This window comes from Nyctibius grandis, chromosome 1 (genome assembly GCF_013368605.1).
Source record: "Nyctibius grandis isolate bNycGra1 chromosome 1, bNycGra1.pri, whole genome shotgun sequence".
Taxonomy (NCBI): Eukaryota; Metazoa; Chordata; class Aves; order Nyctibiiformes; family Nyctibiidae; genus Nyctibius; species Nyctibius grandis.
Genome location: NC_090658.1, coordinates 97,450,497 through 97,472,790, shown reverse-complemented (window position 1 = coordinate 97,472,790; position 22,294 = coordinate 97,450,497). Strand labels below are relative to the sequence as shown.

Here is a 22,294-nt window from a genome sequence, read left to right as displayed (position 1 = left end):
GGCAGTGAAACTTTAACTCTGGCGTGCTCAAGTCCCTCTAAGACAGTAGCATCATTAAGACTTTTCTATAGCGTAACTGTAATTTAGTGTTTAATGCTAATTTGATGCTTTCTCAGCTTTGCAATCTTTCAGGTGGTTTTGTACCAAAATTCATGCAGAATGAATCAAAATCACCAGGATAGAGAAATGTGTTTCTGTGTTTATCTGACTCTCCTCATCCATTTCTGAACAGCAGCATTAAAAAAAAATGCATCAAACAAGGTTGCCAGGAATATTTTGTGCTCTTCTCTACTTGCACATCGCTTGAAAACACACTGCTGACTGAATCTTTTAACCTTTCAGCAATATATTATGAAGTGCTAGCTGGCAGGTAGTTCAGTACTTTTTCACTGCAAGGCCCTATAATGTAATCACAGTTGTAAAAGGAACTTGTGAGTGAAGCAACTTGATCATTCCTTGCCGTGCTGCGGTGCCAAGTGGTTACAGGAGAACGAGGGAGAGGCAACGCCAGGACCCCAGAGATTTATTCTACCCAGGAACAGCACGAGATATTTAAACAAAGGTGAAGCTGCTTTAGGTGCTGGCTGCTTGCTAAGGATTATAACATAGCCCATGTTTAATTTTGCTTAAACCAGAGGTAAGCCTGTGCTTTCTGTGTGTTACTGTGATGAGCCTACGTATTAGTCTGATTTAGCAGTATGTGTTAGTCTGGAGTTATAACTTTGCAACGCTTCAGTCACTAAGGGAAAACGTGTGCCAGTGTGATAATGCTTTGATCTGATACACTAGAAATGATCTCTAAAGGCAGGTTAGTAACATTTTTAAAGGGAAACGTAATACCCACCTGGAGGTGCTGGTAGTGGTAAAAGAAAACTTGAAGGGCTTGAAAGTTGCAGTCCAAACAGATCAAGCTACAGAAAAGGTACAGAATATTCAGATCAATTAACAGGATGCTAATTGTTGTGAGAAAAAGGAGAGGACTCTTTCTGAAGCTGTAATGTCTCCTGATTAGTATGCTGTGCCGTTCAATTAGGGCTGAGTTATTACTCAGAAACTTTTTAACTGCACAAAAAGGCATGTAACATCTTTTTCCTGGACGACGCGGTGGCACCAGTGGTTTTGATGGTGTTTCAATTTATGTTTTTTATGGAAATTATTAAAAGAATTAGACTTTGGGTTGCATTATGTGCATCACATAGTTCTCAAGAAATTTTTTGAAGACGCATAGCAATAGTAAGTTTTTTTATTAGTGATATCTTATAAACTGTCTTATTGGTGATATCATCTTGTAAAATGTTGTCTTTTAGTAATCATACTGTCCTTTTATGTTTGTAATAATAAATACTTAAGTATTTGTAATTGTGAAGACTTATTTAAAAAACAATCTCAGATTTACTAAAATTGTAATGGCTGCCTATAACCAAAAAAGACTTCATGCAGTTACTTAAATATGTTTAAATTATTAAAGAAATAAAATGTTCATGCAGTTTATATGAAGAATGTCTTCTACTTTCTTCTGCATTACAGCTTTGTTTTCCCCTCCTGTATTAACTGGCAGCTGTGTCCCAGCACCCTTTCAGTGGACAAATGTTCTCTCTGTACCATATGTCAGTTCTCTTCTAAGAGTTGGCTAGTAATAAACAACATTGTAATATAACGCTGTGTTTTGCTGTAAAAATGTTATTGTTGAAGTGCAAACAGCTCTTCTAAGCTTCTTATTTCATTCTGTCTTGCTTTCTCCTCCAGTCTAACAAAGCCAAGTGTATATGAGAAAATGAGTGCTTGAAATTTTATAAACTGTTTATATAGTAAATAATTTGTTGGAAACATGACTTTGTGGTGTTACTAATTGAATTTCACTGAAAGAGGCTTTAAGAGTTGAAGAACTAGGCATGTATACCTATTACCAGTTTCATTGACATATTCTGCTTTTATGTAGTTCTTTGCATATGTGTGAACAAGGTAATTAAGATGCTGTTATTTCTGTATGTTTATAAAGTATGTTCAGTGCAATCCCAGCAGTAAAAACTCATTACCATGTATCATCACTGATTGCCTCATTTTGGCTGACAGACAGTGGCTCATTTCACTTCATTGCAAGTGTGTGGACAAAACTATTACTATAAAAATCTTTGGACAAATACTACTAGTAATTTCAGAAGCTGTAACTGAACTTTTTCTGACTAGATGCCCTTGCATTTCCTTAAGATACATGTGTCCTGGTTAGACACAGGTTTTCTTCCCTGATATGGAAATATCATAGGTATCAGGATAATCGTACAGAACCACATACTTGGTTTTGCTTTTTTTTTTTTTTCAGTAAATACACCTAAGACCATCTTTTCTTAGGGAGATAAGATTTGCAAAAGCAGTTGTTCAAATTTTCAAGAGCATTGTCAGGTAGTAAATAATGGCCTGGTTTTCACGTTCTTGTTTACTTTTGCTTTGAGCACGGACCTTAAGCAGTTCTTGTCATTTGTTCTCGAAGTACTGCTTCAGCTTTGCAGGAGTCAGTAGGTGCTGTTGGATAAGTAAAGGTGCTTCCCTTTGAAATCTAAGTGCAAACTGTTAAGAGTCTGAGTTGGTAAGTTTGCTTTTCAATGAATAACAGAGTCAAAAGCTGAAATTCTGCAGTACACTGGCTAAAATGCCATCAAAGTATTAATATAACCGCTAACAGCATTTCAGTGAAGTCTCCTTTTGTTAGGATTGGTGCCTTTTGTTCCTTTGTCTCTAAATATGTAAGAAAAAAACTTACCATGTATATTAATGGACTAATTGCACTCTCTGTTTTGTATTATCTGAAAATATTTATTGGGAAAGAAATAATGGTTTGCCAGCTGAATGTGTGAATTTATAAATATAGTTATGAGATACAGTTTTTTCCAAACTCCTGAAAAAAAAATACATCTTGAAAAATTATCCCAGCTGAAAAAGTGAATATTCTTTCTAGAAGGTTTTGTCATTTATAATAGTATAAATGTTGTTTGTGGATTTGTTTTAATAAATAGAAATGGGAAAAAGTACATGATGTTTTATGTTTGGATTTTAAACCTTAAGATCTACCGCCACAGAATATAAACAGCATTCTCCTTTCTTTGAATATATCGTGTGATAGACAGAGAAAATATTTAAAAGACCATTACTGCAATATTTCAGATGGCTTTTTATAAACACCATTATATATGCAGGAGAGAGTATAGCAGAATACACAGAATGGAAAGTACAGTGGAGTATTGCGGGATATAAAGTCTGGGAAACATTTGTATTTAAATGTCATATTTTTTACTGTTTATCTTCTGTCCATAGTCACTGTGCACTTTCAATCTTTGCTGTCAATCTGCTGCTGAGTTCATCTGAGAGCTGTACACATGTGAAAGAACAAAAAGCTGTTTGAATTTTTTTTTTTTTCTCTCTCTATTTTAGGGCTATAAGCCAAGGGGCATTTTGTCAATTCATGTGTAAATATATTTTGTTGTTGTCTACATGCAGAATGAGTAAGATGCTGCAGAACTTGGAGGTCAGACTCAGGAGATCTTCAAGCAGCCACATTTGAGGTTACATGAATCAGTAACACATCAGAAAGAACCAGAAGGAAATGTGCCCCTTGGGTTTTCTTTTTATAGTCCTTTGAATTGAGGATGACCCTTACTATTCCAGTTGGCATCATCTTGTTGGTGTCTCACACAGTCAGTGTGCAAACCAACAATATGGTCACAGTCCTGCCAGGTTTCAGTCAGAGCTGTCTTGGAGCTGTAGTCCTTTTAGGCTTTCATTGGATGCGTGAGTGTGCTTGATACCGTGAATAATTTGCCCTTGAGTCATGCAATGACGTTGAGCATTAGTACCCTTCTTATCCCTTTCATTAGTGGGTTTAGCAGTGGAGTATGCTTTGTTCTCTGGAGCGTTCTTTTGAACCAGTCATGAACTTTTCATGCCATGTACCGTGGTGCTGCATGTGTGTAAATTTGCTGGGTTTTTTGGTGCTAACCAACTAGTTGCCCTCAAGTACGATTCTGGGCGATGCTTGCTTGAGGCATCGCTCCCTGTAGGCAGTACATAGAAGACCACGTCAGGATTGTCTTCTTCTGCCCTACTGAGGTCTCTAACACTGTCCTGTTGACTAAGTCGCCAAGCTTGTGTCCCTGAATATCCTTGTATGTCCCCTAGCCTTGTCCCGTGGCGTCACCTTGGCATTACAGGATAAAAGCTTTGCTCCAGCAGGCCGTGGTGCAGCCCCTCCTGTTATTTCAGACTTACTATAGTGAAACAAGAGCAAAATGTAGTAATTGCCTCTGGGCACCACATGGAGCCCAGAGGAAAAGCCAGGCCAATGGTGATGCCATGTGCAGTCATGCCTTTGCAAAGGGCAGTCATGGATACAAGCCATTTTGGGCCCTTTGTCCTGGCATTGTCCTCTTTGGATTGGATGCTTTTAGCAACGTAAAGCTAGCGTTGAGGTATCTCTGGGAGGCACCTTAATTCTATAGATATTATCACTGACCCTTTCTTGTGAATACAATTCTGTTGTCAATAGCGTTTTGCTCCTGCTATACTCAGAGGTGATTAGGAAGTACAGAAATTGGGGAAACATAAATTGCATTGATATTTTGTGCAAATGTAAGTGCATACACTAACAAGCTTGCTTTTTGCTCTTCATCATTACTTAGATCAGGATCTCCATTAATTTACTTTTGTCTGAGAAAACGAAAAGCAGGGACCAGTTTCTTGTCAGACCGAAAAGGAATCACTATAGGCTATATTTATAAAAGGTAGACTGAAATAGCACATTGCACACACGCATTGGTGTGTTGCAGCAGGGGTGCTACAACAAGGCTGTTGATGAATTGCAGAATGCGTACAAGCTGTGTATATTTTGTAGCTACAGATGGCTGCTTTATGATCCTTTTGCATCAGTTATTAAATCTGCAAAAATGTTCATCACAATTGCTCTGCAATAGTTTTCTCTCTAGCTTGTACCTGTTAAACTGTGTGTTTAGATGCAGTTTATGCACATCAATCTGCATTTCTGCATGCTGAAAGCCTTACACAATTGACACAGCAGACAGAAGCATACAGACCATTTTGGAGTAAATTTTGCCCCTAAATGGTATTCAATATAGAGACAGTTTATCTTCAGTCTGCACGATGAATATAATGTAATTTATACAGTGCAGGCAAATAACTGTAACATATTATAAAATTTAATTGTACATATCAAACTAAAAAATCAGGAGTAGGACCAAGCATTCTCCAATAGATATCCAGACAAAAGTAGAAAATCTTCTCAATATATCATAGCATAGATATTGAACTTCAATATTTTATGAACTTGTACTGTTCGTACAAAGACCGCGTTCCAAAGTTATATGCAGAACTGCTAGATTAAAAGTCATACAAGATGAAAATGAAAGTTTAAAAAATAAAAATTATCAAGAGCAGGAGAAACACTGGTAGTTGTTCGGATCCTATACTTCATTGTACAGTCAAGGCAGGACTGGAAGTTCTACCCCAGAGTGCTTCACATTACCTGGGCGCCTCTAGAAATTACAGCAGTTCCCAACTCAGCTGTATGCTCACCACCTCCCTCCCCTGCAGAACAGCATTTTGCTGAGAACTTTACAGGAGTAAACCAACAAGATAAAATGTTCTCAGTACTTTTTGTGCTATAAGTGGACAAAAAAAATACGATATGCATAACTGACCAAGGTTAGAAGTTCCAAAACCTGTGCAGCGTGTGTTTTGGTTCCTAGTCACGGGCAAAAGCAATTTGCTTTATTCCATAAAACTCTTGATGTATTTTACCATTCTGTCTTGGGTTACTTTTATGTTATATTTCTCATTGTACTGCAGAATATTAAGACTGAGGTTATAAAATGAAATATGCAGGAGGACTCTCTAGTTTTCCCAGGAAATGTTGTGGATATTAGTAGCTGTTACAAGAGGAGGCAAAAGACTTTTTTTTAATCTTCAACCTGAAAAAAAAGATGTTGACAAAAAAAAGAAGTGTAATCCAGCACAATAAGACAGAGAGCAGTGACTGGAAAAGTATTCGCAAAAAGACAATCTGGTATTTCCAGCACAGTGAGACAAGGTTGTGGACTTGCTTATGGCCATGCACAAGGATACCTAATTCATGATCTATGCATCTAAAATCTGTGGAGCAAAGACCTATGTTCAAGCAGAAACATGGATATTAACCATGGTAATATAAAATTACTCTTTCAAGACAAAACACTTGCTATTTTCAGTCTCTACTGTGGCTCAAAGCTAAAATATTCATTTCTGCAATTTAGTCAATGGATATTTTTTACAGTGATTATTTCTATGAGTGTATTCTTCATTATGCTTTCCCAACAGCCTGGCTCTAATCCCTAAGTTGCAGCACGCACTGTATTGTCCAGGTGGTCCAGAGCAACATCTCTTTCCCAATTTGTGCCAAGGTCATGATGATCTTGTAGCTACCTTTAGTGTCTCATCACTCCCATTTCCTGAGCCGTAAATACTCACAGGCAACCCTATTCAGCTGCCCACATTTCAGGCTCTACCATATTATGTCCTTCCAGTCATGCTGCCTGATCCAGAAAAGAAGGCAAGGAGGAAACCACATAATCTCACCTGCTTTGTGGGAGCAGGTGGAAACAGAAGCACTTTCAGACAGGTCCCAGCAAGACAGAAGCGCAAAACAACATGGGTGGCAAATGCGTAGCTACTGAAAATGTTAGAATTCTGCTTTGGTGTAGGGCCCTGCATCTGGGTTATACTTCCTAGGCTGCCTTTTGATTCGTTTTTGATGCTTAGCTTACCTTTCAGCATTAATATGCTGGACACACCATCTATTTTTAATGATAAAGCTCAGGTCCAAAATGTAGCATTTGATTTTCTACATACAGAGTCACTGAAGTTCCAGCAAATACCTTCCCCAGCCACCTGCACTAAGAGTGGAGCCTGGTCTGCCTGGTGTGCCTTGTCTAGCCTAGTCAACCTCACGTTTAGCAGCACTGAATAAGGCAGTTTCAGCTGACCAAGGACCGGGAATTTGGATGACTTTCAGTGGCCCACAGCAAAACCTCAGAGCTGTCGGCCTCAGAAGGAGTAAAGGATCTGTGGAAGCAGCTGATTTCTTCCACTCAGAGGCATTTTTTTCTCTACTTCTGGGTGGCCACAGATAAACAACCCTAGTCCAGAAAGCTTAAGAGGAAAACCACAGCCCCTTTTGATGTGCCACTGTCTCTTCTTAGCTCAATGTATGAATCATTTCTTTTTCGCTTTGGCCATGTTTGCTGTCTCTCTGCTAACTCCAAAGAGGTTACTGTGATAACTAAAGGAGATTTCTCCCTGCCGTCCACCAGCTGTGCAGGTGCAAAGAGCAAGGGCCAGCTATTCTCCACAGCACGTTTAATCACCCTGAGCAATGGGCAGGCCGTGCGGGGGCTATCAAAGCCATAACTTTTATCTGAAGAGAGATCAAGATCTGTCAGCTTCAAACATCAATGATGTCCATGTGAAACAGGAAAGTGACAATGTTTTCAGAGCAATTCAGTCTCCACAGCAGGTGGAGGTGGAAGAAACATTTACTTTTTCAGATGCTCCCCTGAGCAGACTGTGAAAAGGAAGCAAAGACTTTGCAGACAGTGAATGAAGGGGCACTGAAATGAAGGGGCGAATGTGGGAGAAAGAATGTTTTTTGCATGCACTTACGTGAAACTTTGTCAAATCTACTACGTCCTGAGAGAAAGTAATGTTACCCATTGAATGATAGCCTGAACTAAACGACCTAAATGAAAACGACCAGGACACTGAGTTTGAAGTCAACACACGCTATTACATCACATAGAGACTTTAGTGGAAGTATTTCAGTTAAAGGTCTTTGAAAACGAGTATCATCATTTAGAAGCATAATTTCTGCCATGCAACAGCAGAATTCATTGTAGATCGGCTGTTGCACCTTGAGCTCAGAACCACCCCTGTAAAGGGCTGGAAACTCTCCTTGCTGAAGGGTAACATGAAACCTTCCAGGTGGAACTCAAATTGCATCTTAAAGAAGGTGTGATGGAAGCCTTTCCAAATGGATCAAGTCTTTAAACAATTTCACATGATTTACATTGCTCTCTAGTGTTCAGTTGCAAGCCTAGACTCTGTGAAGTCCATCATCTTCCACATGGATTCTCCAAAGAGTTAATTCTACTTAGGAAGTGCTGAGAACAGAAGTTATGTAAAGCTTACTGTTTACTTTGAAGAATTTCTGTGGTGAAAAGTAAGGTTTTGATGGGTCAAAACACATTATTATATTTTTGATACTAAGTATTTTAGTACTTAACATTTTTCTGTTGAATGCGTGAAGAAGTTTTTTTCCCTTTTTTTCTGTAAGAGTTGTAACTTCTTTTGTAGTCACTCAACATAAGTAATAGGGTGTTTAGAGACACCTTACCGAGTATATGGTTATCAGACACTATCACAGTCATACTGTCCACATTCCAACTGTATAAAGGTTTATTAATAAAACACCTAATTTTTAACAGTTTCCCTAACAAGGGTCGTCCAGTTGCAGCCCTTTTAAAAAGAAGCCACCACCAGTTTGCAACTGAAGAAGAGAGATTCCTTCTTTGATCAGAAGAGTCCTTTTGTATTATTAAATAATAATGCTCAAGTCAGATCACTGTTGTTGGGGGGAAAACTGCAAGGAAAGGCTTTGCTCTAAGTTGTCATTCTAAATGTTGCTTTTTTTTCTCTGCTTTCAGAGGCTGGCAACAAGAAGCTGAAGAGCACGATACAGAGAAGCACAGAGACAGGAATGGCAGCAGAGATGAGAAGTCGTATGGTTCGACAGCCAAGTCGGGAATCCACTGATGGCAGCATAAATAGTTATAGCTCCGAGGGCAAGTAAGTGGCATTAAAAACATCAGTAATGTAGGAGAAGTTTCTTGTCTTTGTAAGAAAACTTGGGATGTGAACAGAGGTCCCAGCTCTGGCTGAAGGGGATAGCTCTGTGTACAGATTCTTCCTCTTGAAACGTTTGCAAAACTGAACTATTTTAGGCACATAACACAAATTTCTTGAAAAATGAAATTGAGAGAGGACTTCTTAGGGATTCACATTTTCCGTGTCATCCAGTGAGGCATTTTGTTCATCAAAAGACAACTAAATTCAGAGCGCATTATTCAAAACAAAACGTAGGGGTACTTTTTCTTTTCGTTTGGATTAACTCAGAGTTAAACTTCAGATGTTGTATGTAAATCCCTGTGATATGAAGCTCTGTTCAGTAATACTGTATACAAAGAAAGTTTAGTTTGCAGTTGGTCCAAGTCTATTATTGAGAATTGTAAACCCAGAGTCCAGCTGCCCCATCAGCTGAAATCAGGCAGACAACTGTGGGGAATGGGGCAGCTGTTTTCATTCACTGCTGAGTGACTCGGGAGGTAGGAAAGGAGAGCAAAGGCAGATCTGACACAAAAGTGTGCAGGAATACTCCAGCCTCCTCACAGCTCTCAATGGGACTCTACCATGTGTGCCAAGGCACAGTGGTCACTAGGGAATTCTTAGAAGATGCCTCCCAACAAATGGGTAAACCGGGGGTAGGCAAATCCACCCTATAGACTGGAAAAAAAAGGAGAGATTGGGACTTCCTTGGCTTCATCTTTCTATATGCTTACCGTGTTACCACAATTGCTACTGCACATTGTATAAGGCACAAAGAGCCAGGGGCAGCCATGGTGGTGGCAAGGAGCTGTGTAAAGGTGCAGTTTCTCCATCAGATGATCTCACTACCCTCATTTTTTTACAGTGAGGGTGGTGAGACACTGGAACAGGTTGCCTAGAGAAGTTGTGGATGCATCCTCCATGGCAGGGGGGTTGGAACAAGATGAACTTTAAGGTCCCTTCCAACCCAAACTATTCTGTGATTCTATGATAATGCTCAGAATTGCAAGAGCCATGTAAGCAAAACAGGCTCCATCATGAATAACTCAAAAACAAAGTAGATAAGCATCAGATGAAGAATGAGGGACAAGAGTAAAATATCCCAGTATTTTTCCCAGTATAATTCTATTTTAGGGCATTACCTTTACCCTTTCAACACTCCATCCTGCCATCCTCCTTCCTCTCTCTAGGCTGGAGTCTGTAAGGCACCAGTCACTCACCATGGTGACAAAGGGCCCAATAAACTGGACCCTGCTAAGGAGGAGCTGAGGGAGCCTGTTTCCCTGGTTAGCAGTATGGGAGAGGTGGGAGTCCAGCACTGATGGTGAGACCTTTTCAGGGAAACAGCCTAATCCTCTGCTCCACCCTCAGAGTGTGTAAACAGATTTGGCAAGGCTGGGGCAGACGAGGTCTGGATCTGGAGGTCACAGCAGGCATCTGGAGGACAGAAACTGCAAGGTAGAGCCTTAAATTGTTGACTTGAGAAACAGCCTCTGAGTAAGGCAGTGAAGAGAGCAAGCCTGGGAGGTAAATGGAGTGCTTGCTTTTTACTGGGACATGTTTCAGGCTGGGTGTGCATAGCGGGACTTAGTGTGAAAGCTATCCTTTAGAACTTGGTCTATCTTCAAGGTAAAGTGAGATATCATAAGCTGGTAGTCACACTACCTGCATCTTATGTCTTGTTTCTGCCTCCTTAGCTCCTGTGTCTGCTCCCCATCTCTTGCTGCTCCAGCACCAGTTCTGCCTCTGACAAGTCTCCTTACCTCTGTCAGTGCTCTAATACAATAGATTTCTTCACATCTGACCACATTTGTCCTGCTTTTCTGATCCAAACTTTTGGCACCAGCTCCCGAACTTTTCACTGTGTTTCTGTCCCAGACTTTTGGTTTGAGTTACCAGCTCTTCTGGTTGATTCCTGATCCTCAGTATACCTCAACTTCATTTCCTGACTCCAAACACACTTCGCACTTGACCTTAGCCTTAAACACCCTCCCTGATCTCCACTTCCCTATTCCAGTCCCTGGCAACAGTGAAGAAACAGTGAGGCCAGTGAAGCGAGAACACCAGCAATATCTAACAGTGACTCTGCAGGGAAGCCCAGAATGGGCCAAAGGAGGCAGATAACAAAACTCGGGTGAAACAGTTCAATACATCTTGCAGCAATGAAGGAAGATGAACATTCCTTAAACAGGACACAATGGCATAGGCAAAAGGGATACCAGGGGGCTCTGTTCGGTATGGTGCTGTACTTTGTGGCTTAGAAAGCTTCTCTGAAGTCTTCTGGTTTTCTATGATTTTGTGATTTAGTTACAGATCAAATCTTCACATGCTCTTCAAGCTTGCTTGTTTGATAGAATAGTTAGTTTACAGCAGCTCTGGGCTTAGACCACAGTGAATGGAGAATGATAAATGCAGAGGTTCCTGTAAGAAAGATGACCAATAAAACAATTTTCTACTGTTTAATCACTTCCCCCACATGCATCACTGGCTTATTTGTAGAACATGAGTTGAACACAACTGCAAGGTGGAGGGGAAGCTGCACAACTGCATCTCATAATCAGAGGTACGTGCACTGTGCCAGCTGATCCTAAAATCCTCTCCTTCTCTCCCTCCTTCTTCTGGGCCTTTTTTTGAACATCAGAAACATCACCTTTAACTTTAGGTGTTATTTCTGGTGTGAGCACGAATCAGTTTTTGATAGCACCTTGTATTCAGAATAGCGAAGCTGTTTGCTAGGTTTTTGCTGTCTCTTGTGAGAATTCCATCAAAATCAGTGAGAGCTTCACTTTGGTTGCTTGAGTAGTATTTTGTCTGCAGTTTACTCTTGACATTACTGCAGGTGGGTAATGATGACAATTAGGAAATGCTTATGTTAAGTTTGCACGGGCTACTTCTCCTTCATTGTATGTGTGTACATTACGATACTGACTTTACTTCCAGGATCACATAGTTTATTGACAGTATCATGCCTCATCCTGCATTTCATCAGACCAGTCAGATGTGTGGCTCAGCTGAGAATGCAGATTCCTACAGTAGGTACCCCAGGTACCATGTTATGTTCTTCTGCTTGACCCATAACTGGAGTTTAATGAATTAGAGTACATACACATTAAGGTGAATGTGTATTTCACCACCTTCATTATTATGTGTATAGCTAGAGGTGTCTGAAAAGTGAGAATGCTCTCAAGTGAACATTTTCAATGTTGTTAGTCATTCCAAGAAAAATGGAACACGTTTTGGGGAAAAAGGCCAAAGAAACGAGCAAGAAACTTTTCATATCAGGGGCAAGAGTGAACAGGTAGTGCCACTGGGGAGAGAAACAGATTGTGTGTCTTGTCAGGAAGGGTGAGCTTGAGGCTGGATCTCGAGGTTAGGTGAATGCTGTGGCTAATGGGCAGATGGTTGAACTGGAGACCTTGAGATTCTTTTCCTCCTCCATCTAAAGAAACCTTCTTAAAAAAGATTTTTAAAGCTAAACTTCTGTGAAAAGCTTACCTTTTGGTAAATCGGAGTTTTCTAATGAAAAGCACCGTGCTGATATTTTCTGGCCAGCTTTAGTTATAGGCAGTGTATAGGTTTACGCAGAGACAGTAAGAGCAGTTAGTCTTGAAGACAGAAATGGGCTTTTTCTATCCAACTACCTGGGGTTTGCAAAGAGTTGTCAGTGTGAATTAAATGACTGGAGCACATAAGCCTGATCTGTAGAAATCAAAGCTTCTCACACAAGATGTTTTTATTAGGAAGTTTTTTTTTATTAATTTCTCCAGTCTAATAGGGAATTTCCTTTGAGGGGGAAGCAGATAGTGGTGGATGGCCTGCTGGGTAAAACGCTGTCTAGACTGGGTTCGAAGTCTTTTCTTCTGTTCCTCATAATTGTGATGAGGAAGTCAAAGCTGAGTCTCCCCACCATGGATCATTCTTTCTCTTCTTTCTCTCTTTTTTTTTTGTTTGTTTCTTTTGTTATTGTTTGGAGACTGTTTATCTATTAAAAAGAAAGTGGAGATTCTGGAATACAAGAAAGCAGCTTGGAAAAGCATGCAACATAGAATCATAGAATAGTTTGAGTGGGAAGGGACCTTTAAAAGTCTAGTCCAACACCCCTGCAATGAGCAGGGACATCTTGAACTAGACCAGGTTGCTCAGAGCCCTGTCCAACCTCATCTTGAATGTTTCCATATATTCTGTGCTGATGTATTACATTTCAGTTTGTGTCCCGAAGAGGGGTGGGTACCAACTCTAGATCCAGATGTGGCTACCAGGATATTTTGGCTAGGAAGTGGCATTAGGTTTAGCTCTAATCAGCACTAGTACTACCTGCCAGTTTACTGCTTCATTAAACAGCTGTAGTAATCAGATTAATTTAGTGCACACATCTCTCTTCACTGTTTGTTCTAACTGATGTGGATGAGGTTTGAATGGATGTATGTATAGATGTAAAACAGTATTACAAGGTAAATCAAGCATTCAAGAATGAAGAATGATAAGCTACTAAATTTCATGAGGCTTTTTATGTTTTCTCATACAAGGTCACTAATAGTTTATTCACCTGTCAGGCTCTTCACAGCTCCTGGAGAACTCCTTAGCAAGAACCTTTTTATGGACTACTTTGGGTCCATGTGTAGAATTTCACTACACTTCTTTGGAGTCCATGGGAGACAGCTCATTCCTGATGCTGCAGAACACTTTGTGGTTGCACGTCCTGAGCTGCTTGCCTTGTATCAGCAGTAATTTTGAGTAAATACTGTAGGACAATAGAAATTAATCCTGTTCTTATGCTTAACCAGCTTTTATTTTGTTTCAGCTTAATATTTCCTGGAGTACGGCTGGGCGCTGACAGTCAGTTTAGTGATTTCCTCGATGGACTTGGACCTGCACAGTTAGTAGGCCGACAAACGCTAGCAACCCCTGCCATGGGTAAGAATAATATGTTCTCCTCTGTTAAATTAATAATAAGCCAATTAACTAACACATACACTGCCAGACTACAGCACCAAAAAGACTTTTAAAAAGTGGCTTAATTCACTGTAAACATGAAGGTCCTACACGCAGTCACGGGTATTCCTAGCATGCTAGCATCCAAAATGGGGTGAGAAGCAGTATTTTCTCTGTATGTGAGGTGTCTGCTAATCTCATTTGCAATTTGAAGGTAGGGGTTGCACTTTACTTCCCACTCCAAATTATTGTGGCTTCTCCAGTTGTAGCTCACTGCAAAATCTCAGCTGTTCAGAGTTTATATTTACTTGCCACCGATTATATTGGATGTGACAGTTTCTGGCCAAACTCTGCACTTGTCTGAGCTTAGTTCATCTAACCCCAGAATGGGAAACTTCTGCCCACATCTGCAACACCCAGTAATGGGTTGCTGATAAAGCCAGTATGTGTCATGAAAGGGACAAAATCCTTTTCTACAGCAGCTGCCTGGGGCTGTCTGTGATCTTCTCTGTGTTCCAGACCAGTCTATATTTCCCTATAGTAGCATTAGCTGTATCCTGGTTATGAATAGAGTATGAGTGTATAAGGTGTGCAACAGTGCAGTACTGTCTAAGTGTCTTTGGAAAGGTTTGATATTTTTTTGCTTATATATGAGCAATTCTTAGACATGCTTTAGGACACTAAGTGAGGAGTCCTTGATCCACTACTTTAACCATACTTCTGCTGGATATTATAAACGGCCAAAGCTTCAGTACAGCTGTCTTGGGAGAAGCAGTTTCAGGAAGGGCACTGAGCCGCTTCTGGAAAAGGAGAGAGAAACAAACAGAAAGAAAAATTGCAGAAGAGAGTGTTCCCCTCCTAATTCAGGAGCAGAAGGAGACAGAAACTTTCGAGAATGCTTTGAATACCCCCAAAGGCAAGGGTTGCTTGCCAAAAGTCCAAATGACAGCTACTAATGCATTAATAAGCACCAAACTTGTTAAATCATATTTTTATTATTATTTTGAAAGAGAAGATATTTGTGAGGTGATTTGCCCAATAAAAATCTAAGTGGCTCTATCAGTATGAATATAAGGGTCTAGATTTTTTCTACCTCTTTATTTTAATCTTGTTTTCTGACTAATTATTTTTCTGCAGATTACTTGAGAAACACGTTTATTTTAACTTCATAGAACTGCTTTATTTACCAAAGCTCAAGTTTTGACCCCCCAAAAAGCACCTGATCATGCTTATTAACAATTTTCAGACGACCTTCCATGTGGTATCCTTTCACTAGTGACGATTTGAAAACGTTTGTATTATTGCTCCCCCTTCTGGTTCCCTGTTGCATGTTTTATTTTGGATATGCGATAGGGAGATGTGCTCTTAAAAAGGCTTGTTGGAATTTTCCTGTGAGCTATTTTTAGTGCAACACAGAGCTCTGTTTATTCAAACAAAGTTTGATTGACAAAAAAATCTCTGCTGCTCTGTCATACCTCAAGTACCCAGGTATAAACACTGCTTTAATACACTGTTAGACAAGCACATGAAAATCTCATGCCCAGTTAATTTCAAAATGCTACCTTTCTAAATCCAGACTCTGAATTCTATAGTTCAGAACTATCTATTTGTGAGTGCAGTTTTTTTAGACAATCAGAGTTTACATGTCAAATATACACATACTCACGTGTTTCACGGATATGTGTATAGTTAATTTATTTGCACAGGCATCACGTAGCTGCCCATGTCGTGCTGTGCATTTTTCATTCTCAGTGGCCTTTTAGATTTCTACCCACATGATTCCATGATATGTGAAACCACAGAGATATAATGCTTTGAGCATCAGCCCATAGTTGATTTCCCTTGCATTTTATTGATCTGGATCAGAACAGTGCTTGGTCTCGGACTAAGCAGTTGCCGTTTTCTGCAGGAAATGTCATTTGTCAGAGCTCAGGCAAGGAAACAAGTTTGACTGTTTAGTAGCAAAAGCAGCTTCTTATTTTAACATGTTGGATCATTTTATTCACACCAAAAATGGGTCTGAAATATTGATAAAAACAGGAAACTTGTCACCCCTGTACTTGTTGGAGACTTTTGTGTAAAAAGACCTCTTTTAAGCTCCTGGAGGGCAGGGCATCATTCTCTGAAGCTGTGCTATGACTGTGCACCTTGTCTGGTTGGTGTCTCTGCCTTATGCTGAGGATCCAGTCAGACAATTATAGGTACAGAAGAAGATTTCAACATTAGCCTCTACCAGCAGTTCTCCTTCCTGCTACATCAGACAAGGAGCCTTCGCGCTGCCAGCTCTTGCATCTCAGCTTGGAGGCAGAAACTTCCAGCTGAGGGGATTTCTGAACATGAGTTTGGGTTTTAGGCTCTCTGAGTGTGGGACCACTGTCAGGGTGGCGCATGTCAGTGACCGTCACACTGGGGCAGCAGTCCTAGGTAGAAAGTCTCTAGATAATTCACCAGTGCAAAATTAAAGGTGTGGGGGTTATACCATAGTGTTGCTGTAAATTTGCCTGCCTCCAGGGATCAGAAATACTGAACTCTGGTATAAACCATACACCAAGAGAGGGCACCGTGCTCCCTAAGTATCTCTCTTTTAGTCCTGGTTTAAGGATGGAGAAATTAAAGGGATCAGGAGGAGAGGTGACAAGCACACTAATGCAGCAGACTAGTAGGAAACTAGTCTTTCTGTTTCTCACTCTTATACCCTATCTCCCGGGCTGTACTGCTTCTCTGAAATGTGGGCTTCTTTCTTCTCCCTCTCAGGTGACATCCAGATTGGAATGGTGGATAAAAAGGGCCAGTTAGAAGTAGAAGTCATTAGAGCTCGTGGCCTCACACAAAAACCTGGCTCCAAATCTACCCCAGGTAAGGAAAAAAATAGACAATATATGAACAGAAAACAAGAATATGAAATATGCTGATGAACTGGGGATTGGAGACTTTTGGAGCTGAGCGTGGATATGTGTGCATGGATACATCTTTGCTACCAATGTCCGCTTCTTACCACCTTGCATCTGCCTTGTGTGCCGCCTTTCAAGGAATGATTTTCAGCAACTCAACATATGTTCTGGAAGGAACTTTTGCAGAAGTATTCCTGCGTACCTTAGCCAAGTCATATATCTCAGAGGAGCTTTGTAGATGAAGTCCTTTGTGTTTGTGCCACATCAAAACAAGAGATGGAGAACAGATGAAAGTGCTTTGAACAAACAGCTTAATGGGTCTTCTGTACACAACAGTGCTTCAAGAAAGCAGATTATGCTAGTGCCAGTGTCGATAATTTGTATAATGAATGAGATTTAATATTGTATCATTTTATAAGGACATTTTTGGAAGTTCTAGTTATTTTTAGAAATCTTTACTAGGAGACGTATAATCACCACCACACCACTGCTTACCCTAACAACTGGAGCAGTTGTTTTAGATAACATTTTGCCAAAATGGTACTTTACAACCTCCTTAGGAGCTGAAGACAAAAAAGCAATTAATGTCTGTGTTATCTGAGTGACTTAGTTTTAAATATTCCTTTCAATTCAACGTCAAAGTCTTCTGTTTTGAAATATCTCTGACCCCTAAACATACATAGAGACTCCAGAGTAGCTGTCAGTGACAGTTAATTCCTGGCAAAGGGAAGTGTTTTTAAAATGACAGGCGTGAAACGGAATTGTTGTTAGTAACATCTTAGATCATTAAATTCAAAGTTTATAAAAATCAAATTGATTTCTTATGGGCTGTGTCATTTATTTTATGAATATAATTGTATTCATATTATACAGTGCAGACAGCGTGTCATTTTATTTCCACTCAGCTTCCTTTTAAGGCATTTGCCCTCCAGCTGAGATGTGCAATGTAGAAGTTTTTAAGTCCAAACATAAAATTCATGATGTTCTGTTTGCAGCTCCGTATGTCAAAGTGTATTTATTGGAAAATGGAGCATGTATAGCTAAGAAGAAGACAAGAATTGCACGGAAGACCCTTGATCCTTTGTACCAACAGACACTGGTTTTTGATGAAAGTCCACAGGGTAAAGTCCTTCAGGTCAGTTGCTTCTTAATCCCTTTTTAGGGTATCATTTGGAGAAGCTCTTGCATGTTTACTTAACTTTAAGCAATATGATAAACCCATTCCAACTCACTAAGCATTTTATTTTATAAATACCAGCAAGCACATCCTTGTGGCTTGTGGTTTCAGACCTGCGAAATGTCTGGCTGTATTAAACATTTCTCTTTTGTTGACTCTCGCTCCTGTCCTGCCATTAGGTTTTCCCACGAGAGGGAGCAATCATTCACCCTTAAGAATAACATTTTCCTTACATTACACATAACAGCAGGAGTGAACATGTAAGCATGGGTCTGGGGACAATGCTGAACCTGTATTTTATGTTCTTCCAGGTAATAGTTTGGGGAGACTATGGCCGAATGGACCACAAATGCTTCATGGGAGTTGCCCAGATCCTTCTGGAGGAACTGGATCTGTCCAGTGTGGTAATAGGCTGGTATAAATTATTTCCACCTTCATCACTAGTGGATCCAACCCTGACTCCCCTGACACGCAGGGCTTCCCAGTCATCTCTGGAAAGTTCAACTGGGCCTCCCTGCGTTAGATCATAGTAGCAGGTGCTGTCTAATAAAAACGTCGTCCAGGATAACAATTGGAATCAGATATTCACAAGATCAAAAAACACTGTTGGAGAGAGGTAATCACTTCTGTTGCTTGTAGTAGTTATCAAAAAATACATCTGTTTGTCGAGAGATGGCTTAAATTGACAGAACAAAGGTATATCACATATGGCCAATCTATTAGCGGCTGTCACCGATGCTTATAATGATCAAAAAAAACCAAAACCAAAAACAAAAAAAAAAAGAGAGAGTGACCTTTAGATTTGACCTAAGTCAAAGATGAGCCAAACGGGAAGCTCTCAGTCTGTTAACAATGTTGTATTTTTCACATTTTGACAGAGCCCTCAAGCAGTGTTACCTTCCTGGTGTTTCAGCAGTTTTTCTGTACTTGTCACATCCACCAGTTTTTTGCCATGTGATTCTGCTGGTTTTGTAGAAGTCCTCACAACGCTAACAGAGACCCTTCCTTTCTTTTTCTAAACCAAACAAAAAAGGGCTGAAGCATATCTCTGTAAGCATCGTTAAAGCATTCAACAGCCACAGTTACGATTCCAGCAAGTTCAAATCGTTTCTCAGTTCTGGTACTTCCAGTCTCTCATGTGGGAACCCAGAACAAATGACCAATCTAAGTTATATTCTTAAAAATAAATAATCATCACAGTGCCACTTTTTCTTTGTAAAAAGCAGATATGTTTGCATTATATATAATAACTTTTATGTTTATGATGTTTTGCATGGAAGAATTTTGAAGAATTCTGCAACTACTGCTGGGGACTGGTATAAAGCAGCTTTAGTCTTAATTTTGACATTGAATATGTTTCTGGTAATGCAGTTTCCTCCTAGAAATGGAGAGGAAATATTCACGTTTCTGTGTATAAATGTATATTTGACTTCCCAAAATGTTGACCAGGAATGGATTGAACATATGACACTTTCAGCTGTACCCAGGCTTCTCTGATGTGTGTCGCTTCAGACACACCTGTCTGCCCTGGATAGAGCATGGTATGAGTTGTTCAGTGTTTCACTGGAAATTCCAGTTGAAATATTCTGCACTTACTAACGTTTTTATCAAATTTTAGTTTACATTTCTTTGAGATTGACGCAAGCACAAGGCTTGATTTTTTAATGCAAGATATCTTACTTTTTGGAGAAAAAAAAAGTCAAATTTCAATTTGCTTTTTATTCATCTGAGTTCTTCTTGGCCTTGAAATCCCTTGTGATATTCTGTAAATGTGTGAACAACTGCAGATTCCTGCAGGTACGTTGATATGTTTCCCTTCCTTTTACAGGCCATTCAATTTTGTGATCACACAACTAGAGCAGCATGACTTGGAACTGTTCAAAGCTGCATGCACGTTTTGTAAAAAGAGATGAAAAAGGTTATTTAATAACGTATGTTAGTTCCACATAGGCCAGCTTGTATGTTGCATGTACTTGTACAGTTTGCTCGTAATTACTATACTGAAGTAACCAAGAAATCTAAGCCATCCATTTTTCTGATAGACATTTTGCAGGTTTTAGCCAGGCTAGGTCTGTGAGTCTGGTGCTAAATGTCTATAGATGGACTTTATTTTTTACCCTATGGAAAACGTGATGTAGTATGGACCAAATTCCTTCTAATAACTATTTTGGTGTAGATTCCTACTGTGGGGCTGTAACACCTGTAGAAACTGTGTACACACTAGGTTTTAATTCATAGACATACTGCCTGCACCAAGTGAACTATTTATTCTTACTCAACACGTGGGAATTATTCTGCCCATCTTTCCATAGGGCGCAGATTGGTTACTGCTCGACCTGCTGAGCAGGAAGAACTCAAGCATTGGTGCACTACTACTAGATCCTGTTCTGTCTTAGTGGCCAAAAACCAACTAGTTACAATTCGATAGTATCTTTCTATTTTGACCACTTGTCTTAACACTCCCCTGTGCTTTTAAATGAACTTCCAACTCATGTTATGTAAACATGTTTAATAAAATTTCCTTTTCATGTCCAGTGTAGTAGTTGTGCTCTCTGTATGTTCTGAGGTTCATCTGTGATTCTGCTCGCTGCAGGACTGTGTGAAATGTGTTAAGGAACAGTAAAATGATAAGTAATTTCTATGGTTCTTTTGATTGCTGTAATAGTGTATGTTGAAATCTGGGGCCAAAGACTGAGGCCTGGTGAAAGTCGTGTTTGGTTGGTTTCCTCTTCATCGAGAAAGGGGCCAAATTGTGCTCTCATTCATTGAAGCGGTCAAATTGAAGTCAAACCCCAAATTTAGCAAAATTAAAATCTGGTGAGATCAAATCAGCTTATTGGAGCTGAGTGATGCTGCATCCGCTTGCACTAGGTCAGCAGGGCGGTATGTGTTAGAGCCAGACGCCAGCTCTTCCTTTGGTGTGTGCTGAGCCTTTAAGACCTGAGAACAACTCCCAATCTTTTGCACTTTTTAAACACAGAAATACACCCTTGTATTGTAATGCCGTTATGGACAATGCTTTATAGGAATTTACCTGAGAGCAGAATTTGGCACTAAATGTCCTTAGAGAAGCAAAGATTATGTACTTTGTTTGATTTTTAGTTTTCCATGTCCCACAGTTACCTGATCACAATTTAAAAATAACATAAAGACAATGTTGCCTCACTTTGAACACTTTTGTTTATTACTTTATTTAACTGAATACATGGTTAAGCTACTGAAAAAAAATGAATAATTAAACATGGTAAATCTCTGAACAAAAGGCATGTTATATTTCTGCTTCTGTGTGGTGGGAATGATCTGTTTAAATACAGAACGTGTCATACTCTTGCAAACAGCCCTCAATTTCCTAAATCCCATGGCTTGGAATATGGTGTCCAGTACTAGGATATCTTTTCCTTTCTGATCCTGAGCAATAAATAAAGTTTAGCATTTCTGATCCCCTCCTAGAGCACAGAAAAAAATACCAGCAAAGGAACACACTGAACTATATCATTTATGGTGTTTCTGATGAACGGGGATCACATATGCAAAGATTTCAGGAACGAAGCAGTAGACTGGGCTGGGACAGATAAGTTGTGTGTTGGTCTCCTTTCCCAGGGTCTGTTGCCTTTTAAAAACTCATTGCTGAGTGTTGGGATTATAACAGAGAGACAAATCATCTTTTAGCTCCCTCCTCGTTTTCCTTTTGGAATGCATTACTGCCTTATATGTCATACGCAGGGGAAGAGCAAAGATACTAATCTCATAATCGCTGTCTTATAATCAGACAGTTATTTTCCTCATGATGAGTAAAGGTTTTAAATTTTATATTGAAATTCAAATTTAGTGTCCCTCTTTGTGGGCAGAGAAAAAGCGTTTTGCCTTGACCTTTGTGTTAGAGAGATATCAGAACTGCTGTGACTGGGTAGGACAGACCAGAGCTTCATGATCCCATTCCTTCGTAGTTCCCAGAGAAATTATCTGTGCACTTTCATTACCTGTTTTCACTAACAAATGACACTCCCAAAAGTCGAGTTCAGCCCAGGTATGATATGCTATACATACAAGAAAAGTTCAGAGTGGGTCTCCAGTGGCTGCTCTGCATACTCCAAGATTTTACTTATAGCCTGTGATTTGTCCTCAATGAAGTCAGCTGTTTGCTGCTCCCGTGTAGTTGCTACTCTACTGGTCACAGCCCATTTAACTCTAGGAAAAAGGATTATGGGCCTCATACTCGTCTTTGGCCTTAAGTGAAGAAAGTCACAGCAGACAGCAATGTGGCTCACTCTTTCAAGCCCCAAATGCTCACCCCATGTTACCCTACTATAATTCTGCAGACACAGAAGAAAGCAAACTGCAAGAAAGCAGATTGTTGTTGAAGGATGTGGTTTCT

At 39.9% G+C, this 22,294-nt stretch overlaps 1 protein-coding gene across 6 annotated transcripts in view; it reads left to right on the top strand.

Moving 5' to 3' along the window:
• Positions 1-18,449, top strand: part of RIMS1 (regulating synaptic membrane exocytosis 1) — a 364,447-nt gene extending 345,998 nt beyond the window's left edge. For 5 of the 6 annotated variants that reach the window (XM_068425045.1, XM_068425021.1, XM_068425036.1 and 2 more), the window contains 5 exons: positions 8,742-8,883; positions 13,721-13,833; positions 16,606-16,707; positions 17,738-17,877; positions 18,231-18,449. In XM_068425045.1, the coding sequence (XP_068281146.1) occupies positions 8,742-8,883; positions 13,721-13,833; positions 16,606-16,707; positions 17,738-17,877; positions 18,231-18,449 (716 nt within the window). Of the gene's footprint in view, positions 1-2,953; positions 2,957-8,741; positions 8,884-13,720; positions 13,834-16,605; positions 16,708-17,737; positions 17,878-18,230 lie in introns of all 6 variants that reach the window. The other variant, XM_068425055.1, reaches the window with a different exon arrangement.
• The last annotated feature ends 3,845 nt before the right edge of the window (positions 18,450-22,294 follow it).